The sequence below is a fragment of the Passer montanus genome, unplaced genomic scaffold (genome assembly GCF_014805655.1).
Source record: "Passer montanus isolate IOZ18808 unplaced genomic scaffold, ASM1480565v1 scaffold81, whole genome shotgun sequence".
NCBI lineage: Eukaryota > Metazoa > Chordata > Aves > Passeriformes > Passeridae > Passer > Passer montanus.
In genome coordinates this window covers 2844719-2855456 of record NW_024373368.1, presented here as the reverse complement: position 1 = coordinate 2855456, position 10738 = coordinate 2844719, and the positions used below count along the sequence as shown (strand labels likewise).

Sequence of the window (10738 nt, the reverse complement as noted above, 5' to 3'; positions counted from 1 at the left end):
GTGTGCACTTGCTGGGAAAGCAAAGCAGCCACTTCTCAGCGCCACACAATGTCCAGTGCATGATCCCAAGCTGCTGCCACCACTGCCTGTGCCTGGTGGTGGAACATCCCCCTGTGCAGAGCTCATGAAGGCAGCTGATGCATTCAGGCTCCCCTGTGCCTTGTGCCCCCAAGCTTGCAGGAACTGCCCACCCACACATGCAGGGCCTGGCCCCACTGAGCCTAATGGCAGGTGCAAGCAGCCTTTGCATGGCTGCAGCCCAGAGCAGGAGCTGTACCAAAGGCCCCTGCATGGGCAGGATTCCCCCACCCTGTCTGTTTACATCAGGTCTGGTAATTAAAGGGAAATAAATACACTTTTTTTTTTCTACCCTCCCCAGTGAAAGGCTGCATGGGGTTTCTGAGAGGTGAGCAGGAAGGAGAGGCTGCAAGAGTTTGGGGTTCCCAGCCCCACTTCAGCCTGTTTGGTGTGTGTCTGAGGCCAAAAGTGCTATTTCACTTACAGAGCAAATGATACATAAATAACTTATTAAATAAAAAATCCTAAAGATTTGTGTTTCCTCCCCAGGCTGGCCAGGGATGAGAGCCAGACCCTGATCCAAGCTGGGCAGCTTCTGCACCAGGAGCTTCTCTGCTCTCTTGGCAGTTCTAGAAATTTGGGTTAGTGTTGTGTAGGTATCTGGAGGGAATCTGGGCTCCTTTGGAGTCCATACAAAGGGGAGAAAGAAAGAAATGCTCAGACTTGTTCAAGCCCCTTGAGGCACTGACAATGTGGTGCTGTGCCAGCCCCTTGTAACCAGCCCTGAACAGGAGCAGTGTCACCCTGCAGGGTGATGGCTGGCTGAAGCTTAGCCCAGAGAAACCAAACAAAAATCTGCCCTAAGCACCGAGGAGGAAATGAGGCTGCTCCTCCCTCTGTGCAGCTCTCCCTCAGGTTGTCCCTTCTGTCTGCCCACAGTGTCCAAGCTGCAGGAGCCAACCTGCCAGTGCCAGACTCATGCAGCCTGGGGCTGCAGGTGTGCCCTGGGCACTGGGGCTCCAAGGCCCAAATCCCAGCAGCAGCAGGAGCTGCTGGCCTGGCTGGGTGCTGGGAACAGGTGAACATGTCAAGCAAATTGAGGTGATCACCCATCCTCTAATTCTGATGGAAACAAGAATGGGGAGAATGGGTTATGTAAGGGAATGAGACTCTTCCAAAGGCTGGAACAGAGCTTCTGAAGCTGCATCCTCCTGTCAGTTACTGCCTGGCAGCCTCCTCTTGTGCCTGTCCAAGAGCCACCAAGGTTGTCCTGGTGCTTGGGTCAGCAGGAGAAGTGTCCCCTCTGTCCCTGCTGCCCCCAGCTGCTGCAGAGGCAGTGTGGAGGAGGATGCACAGGCAGAAAACGTGGCTGCCACTGTGCTAAAGTGAACACCCTGCTCCTCAGCTTCATGTCTCACAAGCCCCAAAGTCAAGCCTGGAGCCACAGCCTCCCACACAGGGGAGGGATAACAATGCCTGGCCACAGCCAGCAGGGACAGGGGACACCACAGTCCTGGGCTGGAAAGAGGCACTAACTACCCTGTGCATTTCCAGGCATTAACCTGGGCACTAATGGCACTTGCATGCAGTTCTCACACTGTTATCAACAGCCATTGGATTGGCAGGATTATTTTTAGCAGCAGTTGGAGGATTTTGGGTGAGAGTTGAGGGCAGCCCTGGATCCAGCCCAACCAGAAGAACCCAGAAGAGCCTGCCCTGGGATGCTGATTTTCTGCCATGAAATCACTGGAGCAGTTTGCAATTGGAGAACAAATAAAAACCTGAAGGAAGGAAGCACTGACACATGGGACTGACAGGGATCTGGGCAGGTGGGGTTTGGGGGAGAACGAGGACATGACTCATGTTTAATTCTATGATACAACTAAAAACATGGCTGAGGTCCTTGAGCTGGACCCGACAGTTCCTAATGGGTGAAGGAGAAATGGGGTGCTCCTCCCCCTGCACAGCCACCTCCTTCATACTCTGAACCTCCTGCATCAGCACCAACTGCCTGACACACCCAGGAAAAGCAGAGGTTTGCTCCCAGGAAGGAGCAAAATGTTAAAACTCAGGATTTCTTCAGGGCAGCCCTGGTTCAGTAGCCTGTCTGTAGGTGCTGCTGCAGGGGAACATCCCATGGCCTGGGCTGAGCCCTGGTGGGAAGGGTCCTGTGCTCTGTGCAGGCTGGTCCTGCCTAGAGGCAATGTCCCAGAGTTGTAAAACACCACCAGCTCTTCAGGTAATTTCAGTGATCTCAAAAAGTCAACCCCATCCAAGGCTGGCATCAGAAATTGCAAGAAACAGCTACAACAAAGGCTGCAAATTTTTTTCTCTGCCCTATGTATAGGAACCTCTGACTCCTTCTTTCAATGTTCCACATGGCACACACTCCTGCTTTTGCCACTGACCACAAATCCACAGAGGAGACAGCTGCTTTTCTTCAGCAGAAAGGAATTCCCTTTGCATTCCCTTCCAGCTGATGGGAATGGCTCTGTGTGGGCAGCAGGGACACAGAGGATGAGGGAGCTCTGGTTCCTGGGGCTGTCTCTCCCCTGTGACCTGGCCCAGAGCAGCATCCTGCTGGACTGAGCCTGGAGCTGCTTCAGCCTGAACTCCTCTTTTAGGGCCCAAGGGAGCAGAAATGCTCACCAGTGGGTGCTTCAAGCAGCATTCCCACAAGACCAGGGAATCAGGTACCTGTAAAATGTTTTTCAAGTAACAAAAGAGTGAATAGGAAGCCTCAAGCTTATTCCTGTAACTAATTCCTGTAACTACAGAAAGCTGGTTTAAATCCTCAGGATGCTGAAAAGCAGAAAGCAGCCAGAGCAGGGGGACTCTGAACAGCAGCCTCCTATGGCACCTTGCACAGGTGCTGTGCAACAGACACTGCCTCTGCCACAGCCACACAAGGAGGGAAGAAGCAACCAGCCCCTGCAAAATGAAGGATGAAAGGAGCCCTGGTTGTGGCATAATCTTTTAGAGTTGGGAGGACCCCAGTAAAACCACTGGCTCTGCCTAGAGAGGGACATGGCACCTGGTCAGCTCTCCTGTGGTACAGGCAGAGGACAGAGCCAGACAGAGGGGGAATGACATGCTTCTGTTCTGCTCTCAAACATATTTCAATCCATTGCAAAACATTTCAATCCTGCAAGATGCCTGATGGGCATCTCTGTCCATGTCTGCTCCACAATCCACCCATAGTTCATTTACAGATATTTGCAAAGCTAAAAATGGATGAAAACAAAACCCCAAGGGAGCCCAGGGCATCCAACAGTTGTTTTGTAGCTGTCCTTCTCCACACAGTGCTGAGCTGGGCTGGCCACACTGGAGCTGTGCAGGCAGGGGAGGAGCTGTGCCTGCATCCCTCTGCCACTCCCTTCACCTTGGCCACAAGACCTGGGCACTCTCAGGAGGAGGTGCCAGGGGTTTGTGTTCCCTTGGCCAGGCCCTCTGCAAACTCAGAGCTTGCAAGCACAGGTCGTGGCTGAAGAGAATCATGGAGCAGGGGGAAGCTATTCCATGTAATCTGCAATAACAAGGTTATTTGTTAATTCATTCCCAGGCTTTGAACCTGAAATGAACAGTGCTGTCTAGAGAAACCAAGAAAGGATCCTGGCTTATACATGTTCCAAAGAGGTATTGAACCCTAAAATCCATGCCCTAAAATGAGAATGTACTGTGACACATACTGCATCCATTTCCCCTTCATACAGCAGGGGCTGTGCATTGCTCTGTGCTCACCAGAGCATCTGCAGAGGCTATTCCTGCTGCAGCCAGGATTTGCTGATCAGCATCCAGGGCACGTCTCTCACTGCAGAACCCCTTTCTTTCCTTCACCTTTGCTAACAGGAGCTGGTAGCTCAACCCAGCTGTGCTTCATAAGGATTAAGTAAAGAAGGAGGCCAAGGACAGCAGAGTAACTAAAGCTTATCTTCACACTCAAGTGTGAAGTCCAGGGAGCCTGGGAAGGTCCCACAGCCTTGTGGGGATGTGCAGGCTGTTTCCACACCAGTTCAGTGCTGCCAGGATGCCTGAGGGATATTGCTGGCCCCTGACATATGGCAGGGTGCAGACAGACAGACAGATGCACTCATGGGGAGAAGGCCTGGAAATCTGGAGGCAGGTTTGCACATTTCAGCCAATGTAAATACACCCCAGGGCATGCTACAACCTGTAAATACTATGGGCAAAGGATTACTGGGGTTTACTCTCCTGCAAATAATAGAAGTTTAATCCAATCCAGTGTTTGCAGGCAGGACTGGAAGAGGTAAGTGAGATGCCTTAAGCTGCTTACTGGAGATGTCCACAACAGTCAAAGCAACAGAGAGAGAAGAAACCCTCATCAGAAAATTACTTTTTGTCCTTAACAGAATGCTGCTGGGGGGACACCTTCTTTCAGGAATTAGGAGCAATGCTCAGCCTGAGGCCAAACAAAGCATTTCTCCCTTTTCATTAACAGAAAATACCAATTATCCAGTGCTGACAGGAACACTTGTGCTCAGTGAGCAGTGACTGTACCAATGCAGAACCCAGCACCTCCCATTCATGTTGCTGACCTGTAAATTAAGGAATTTGGATGACCTGGTGCTCTTGAACAGTTGTGTGGGTGCATGGATGGGGAGAACCACAAGGATGGGAGGAACCCCTCTGGCCACAGAACCCAATACCATCATTACATCAAAACCCACAGTGATTCTTGGGAGCCTTCCCCTATGGACAGGCTGAGCATCAGGAGATATTGAAGTACTGGGGGTTTAGAGGGGTCATGCTGCCCACCCTTGCTGGGATGGTGTGACTGGGACAAATGCATCTTCTGGGATACTGGGCTGAGCATGGAGGCTGGGCAGGGTGGGGTGATCTGTTTCAGTCAAAAAGGAGAAAGAAAATGCTTTGGTGTTCACAACAACAAGCAGAACTTCAGTATCTTCATATGTGCACAACTAAAAATGAACATATTAACTCTTTTGCATCACTCAGCACTCACCTATCCCTGTTCTTCCCCTGCCTTTCCCATGCCTGTCACTAAGAGGGATCTCTGCAGACCCTGCACTGCCACAGAATGGATGGGTGGGACAATGCCAAGTCAGTCCTAGATGCCTTTGGGAACAGAGGAGCCTGGGCTGACGCCGTGGCTGCTGCAGGTCAGCATGGCCTGAAGCCCTGGCCCTTCTGCAGCCAGGCACTCACAGCAGCATCAGCAACACCAGGGATGGGGCCTCTTTCTAAGAAAAAGAATTCAAGTTTTGTATAGCAAAGCTGGGAAAAGACAGAAAACCACTTCTCAGAGGCAGGCTCTGATCAAGCACGTGCAATTCAGCCTTTTATGTCCCAGAGAGCTTCCCAACCTTCACAGGATGTCAGTCACTAACCCTCCTCTCACAGACACAGGGTGAGACTTGTGGGGCAGCCAGTGGGGGAATGTGTCAGCAGCTCGTGCCTGAAGGCAGCAAATCCTGCAAATGCAGTGCAATGGCAGAGCTCTGAGCAGAGCTGCTCCTTGCCTTGCCTCTCTCAGGGGTCGACACATTCCTTAAAGCATCAAGAGCACCAGGGAAACAACTGAGTTCTCAGGGAGCTAGGCTGCAGCCTGAGCAACCTCCTCTGCCACACACTCCCTTATCCTGCACTGCCTTATCTCCTCCCAGTGCTGGCAGGACAAACATCACGCTTCAGAGACATAAAACCTGATACACTTCTGTTGGATGCTTTGATTGGCTGGAGCCATCAGGACCTCCCAGCACAACCTAGAAGCTCCCACACCCAAATCTGCGTGGTACATCTTAAAAAGTGCATCCCTGCTCAGTGTCACGTGCTAGCCCAAAGCAGGACCTGACACCAACAAGCTCCCAGTGAGAGAGGAGGATTGAATTGTCTCTGGCCAGCAGCCTGTGCCCTGGGAATGGTACCAGAGAACTTGGGGTTTAAAACACATTTCAGAGCAGCAGTATGATGAGTGTATATTATTTCCATGAAGGCCCCTCCCCATGAGGGAGGCTGATACATCTAAAGCACAGCATTGCTTTGCTTCAGGTCGACTCCACTGCTGCTCTTCACTAAACATATGTAAGAAAAAGCAAGAGTGGAACTAATACTCACATTGCCCATTACTTGAATTAAAAATAGATGGTGAATCAATGTGTGTATACAGTACTCACTACACAGATGCACACACAAGGGAGTGTGCCCAGAGTACACACACATACACTGTACATGTGTGTGAACCTACAGTGCCTGAGTGCCCACACCATGCACAGGGTACAACCCTACAGACAAACATGGTATTTACAGGTGTGCCATAGGGACACGCTGTGGATTTCTATGGAAACACTTAACATGTATATATATGCACACACTTGCTCAGTAGAAAGGAATTTGTAGTCACATTCTAATTGGGTTGAGGGAGAAAGACAAAACTCTAATAGCACAGCTTGGAAAGGTTGAGGCTTCTAAGAAAATAAAGGTCTTGGAGAAAGCCTACCCCTTTCTGCATGGCTGGAAACACTTTTGCATTTTGCTGTTTGGTAAATTTAGTGAGGAGAGAGGGCACGGGGAGGGGCATTGAGGCAATCCCTCGTGACAGCAGCCATGCCAGGTGGAGCTGCCCAGAGCGCTGAGCAGGGATGCTGAGGGCAGCTGCAGGTAATCCAGGCACCCAGGCCAAGGGTGTCCCACTGAGACATGTTCCTCCTTCATCCACACATTACTGAACAGCAAAATGTCAGGCATGCTCAGATGTATTATCATAAGGAATAAAAGGAAGAGACTCTTCCTTTAAAAAAAGGAAAAGTCTTCTTCCCCACCTCAAAGGCTGTGTGCTCAGAGTGGGAGCTGTGGAGCAGCTTTAAGAGCCCCCCTACTTTGGGCTCACTAAGCACTGGGGTGTCAGTAGTGTGGTGGTATCATTATTTCTGTGAAAATATTTACTGAAGCCCCTGCAGAGCCCTTCCTGCAGTGTAGGTCTCACATGCAGCACTACTGGGCAAACTTGAATTGATCCTGACTGCAGGCTGGTGCAGGAACAAGGTTCCACCAATTATGGCCACATTTGGAGTATATCCCAGTTCCCACCAGAAAAAATATGAAAGGAACACTAAAGGGAAAGCATCAAGCTGTCTGAAGCAATCTTCTTGGATGTCAGAACAAAAAGATAAAAGGAAATGAAAAGGTGAAGCCAAGGATGGTGGCAGTGTCAGAGTCCCTCAACAGCATTTTACATCCTGTGATTTTCAGGCCAACTCTCCCATGTTGGGACATTCAACCTTCCTTTCGAAGGTTTGAAATACCATAGAGCTTTCTACAGATTTCACAAATATAAGGCTGATTCCCTTAGGAAAAAAAAAAATTAAATTACAAAAAATCAGCCTCTAAAACAGCCTGAATGCACTGTTAGAAAATTAAAACTTTCTTTTTTTTTTTTGCTTTCATTTAAGGCTCAGTAAAGTTGCTTGTTTCAAGTTCCTTCCTTTCTATCCAGGCTGAAGTCCTTTGGAAGCAGCACTGGCACATGCACAGCAACACTTGGTACTCTCTGATGCCAAAACTGGCATTTCCCAAAGGCTGGCAGAACCCCAGAGCAGAAGGCAGACCTGTCCTGATGACTCTGGCATGGTGGCACCACCCACACACACAAACCTTGGCTGGCAACTCAGCAGCTGAACAGCAACTCAACATCCCTCTCCCCCCAGCCCTCTGACAACATCTGGGGTGAAAAGCCACCTCTGGCCTTGCTGCCCACTCCAGCCCAGCTCAGTGCCCACAGCAAACATCTCCAGATGCTTTCAGCACTGCACTGTGCCTGTCCTTGTGGCAGGAGACCACAGCATCTTTCCAAACAAACATCCAGAGGTGCACAGTGCCACATCTAGAATAAACCTTTAGTCATATCATGGGACAATTTTGAAAACCCATGCAAAGGAACAGCAGAAGATCCTGTTTGGTAAAACATGAACATGTGCCCCCGTGTTCCTCAGCAGGGATGCTTCAGCTCCAGTAGGGCCAACCAATGAAAGTCATCCATACTTTTTCCATGGATGCTCTGACTCCCTGTCTACATGCCACAAAACATCCCACTGGTGAAAAATCAGATTTGAAACTCAGTTTGATTCCAGCAGCATCAGAAACCATAACTGCTTGGCCCTCCAGTACTGTGAATGCAGAACTAATCAACCAGCTCTGTCTGTGTGTGTGTTTGCTTGTCCTACACTCCAGTAAAAACCATGCCATGGCATGACCCCAGGTGTTTGCTTCCTGCCTCCAGATTAATGCAAAACCCTGGCTCACAGCTGTATATGGCACAGCCTCAGGAAAATCCTGCCAGAGGCTGTCTCTGAAGCATGGCTGGAAAGCCCTTGGGAAAAAGGCAAGATCTGCAAATTCTTTATGTCAAGCCTGAAGTGGAAGAAGTTAAGAAATGCAAGATAAGCTGGGGCTGGTAATCACAACAGCAAGGTCCTCTGCAGGCAGCCTCTCCTCTCACCAGCCCTCGTTGCATGGTCAGAGTGGGGCAGAGGGCTGGCACCCACACCCTGGGTAACACTTCTCTGCCAGCCCTGCTCTCTGCTGTCCTCCACAGTGCTGGCAGTGGCCATGGCACAGCCTGGACACAGGTGCCACTGTGGGCCTTGATGCCAGGCTCCTGCTGGCCGTGGTACAAGCCAGAGGAAAACACATTACTGCCTCCCCATGGGAATAGCCCCATCATCTTCCTGTGCAGGACCAGATGCCAGCAGGTTTGAGGCATTTTCAGCACCACTTTACTTTGCCCAGTCAGCAGCAATTTCCACCTGTGTGATGAAAAACTGCAGGAGGGTCCCCACAAGACTCAGGCCCCCTCCTGGCCCTAGCAGAGGGAACCTTCAGTGGCTCTTGGCCAAGGTGGCCTGGACGTGCAAGAGCAGCCTCCCAGGGACCCTGGGCAATGCTTTATTTCCCCATGTGTGCACACTGGATGGGAAAAAGCCTGAGGGGACAGGAGAAAAGAGCCCTTCCTCCTCTTGCTGGCCCTGAGGAACAAGGGCTGGGGGAAGGCTCTGATGTGGGGTAAGGGGACAACAGCTGTCCTGGAGCAGGGGACATGGCAGGAGAATACTTGGAACAGTGAGGAAGTGACTGGAAAAACTGACCCAAACCAGCCAAGTTTCAGTGCAGACACAAGTCTGGTGACACCACCTGCCAGGAGCTGGCCACAGCTGAGCTCCCCTGCCCAGGCTTTGACTGCAGGGAGAAAGAAAAAGGGGAAATGTCAAACAATTTGTTATTTTCCTCTTTTCCAACACCAAATTGTTCTGTCAGGGGAAGCAGAACCCTTTGCATCCTGTCTCAACACAGGCAGTGATGGACAGTCCTCAGAAGTCTGATGCAAGGAGACAAGCCAGTACTATGCGATGTCTTTTCTGTTTAATTCCATATTTCACTTTGTTTCTGGTTTTCAGGGCTCTCTGAGGCAGCAGCCTGTCCATCTGCTCTTGGCCCACCCCACTGCTCTCACAGTGTGCCCAGGGCCATCCGTGCTGGGTGTCCCTGGGTGTCCCCAGGTGTCCCTGGGCAGCTCCTTCCACACTGAGCACAGCCAGGGGTCACTTCACCTCGGAGCTGAACATCAGTAAACCATACAAACTCCCTCTCCTCCTGCCCCTCATTCATAAATTTAATAAAATAACAATAATAATAATAATAATAACAATAATAATAATAATTAAAACAAAGGCTTATTGGAGCTGTTTCTGCTCAACTTTCCACAGTCTCTTTTCATGTCACTCTCTGTAATCAGATTTTTCAAGAAATACTGTGAGAAAAAAAGAATAATAATAATAATTATTATTATTATTAGAATAATAAAAAGCATCTGGAACCAGCTCAGAAGATTTCTAATGCTTTTCAGCTTGACTGACTTGGAGTGCATTGACCACACCATTTATATTTTCTTCAGGTACCTGCAAAAAAAACAAAAAGAAAGGTCATGTTCCAGCAAAGGGGGTGACAAGGAAAAGAGAGGCAGGAGACAAAGCCAGACCAGTCCCAAGGAGGCAGACACTTTGCTGCTTTTTGCTTACACCTGAAGTTCACTGAGAAAGGGCCCCAGGTACAAGCACAGCCCTGTTCCCCCTGGTGCCCCCAGAGCAAACACTGTAAGTGAGGTGCAGAGGGTTTGCTGTTGTGTGGGGGCTGCTGGTGGGAAGCCAACTGTTTTGGGGTTTCTCTTTCTCTCTGCTCCCCCTGTCCCCTCCTTTCCCTTCCTTTTGCTGGTGAAGCACTTGCATGCCAGGGGCTCACTCGTGCAAGGTGCCTGTGCTGAGGGATTTTTGTGGTGCCTAAGGGCTCCATGAGGCTCTCGGGGCACCCTACAGGACTGGGACCTGTGAATTGGGTGGGAAGGCCATGGTGGGTGACAGGAGAACACACCCATCAAAAGAGGAAGAGAGCTACCAGCCTGTTTGAGGTGCTTTCCTATCCAGCCTTGTGAGGAGACTTAGCCATAGAAGTCTGTATTATTCATGGTGTTTTTTCACATTTACTGCAAGAAAAGCCTCTTGTAACAGAAGATGCAAAAAAATTTCACAGTGACTGTCACTGGCAGAAAAGAACATCAAAAGTAAAGTTACATCTGGCAGAAGAAGTGTGTCTGAACTCTACATAAACTCCAAGACACTGGCAGCTCTTGAAAAGTGGAAAGAAGACTGAGGGAAAAATAAATTAGCCCTAAGTTGCTGCAAGAAGTCAA

General features: G+C 50.0%; 1 protein-coding gene across 7 annotated transcripts in view; it reads right to left on the bottom strand.

The window, feature by feature from the left end:
• Positions 1-29: 29 nt before the first annotated feature.
• CASTOR2 (cytosolic arginine sensor for mTORC1 subunit 2) overlaps positions 30-10738 on the bottom strand; it is a 121997-nt gene continuing 111288 nt past the window's right edge. For all 7 annotated transcript variants that reach the window (XM_039732924.1, XM_039732920.1, XM_039732922.1 and 4 more), the window contains one exon: positions 30-9950. In XM_039732924.1, the coding sequence (XP_039588858.1) occupies positions 9885-9950 (66 nt within the window). In that variant the 3' untranslated portion in view covers positions 30-9884. The remainder of the gene's footprint in view (positions 9951-10738) is intronic.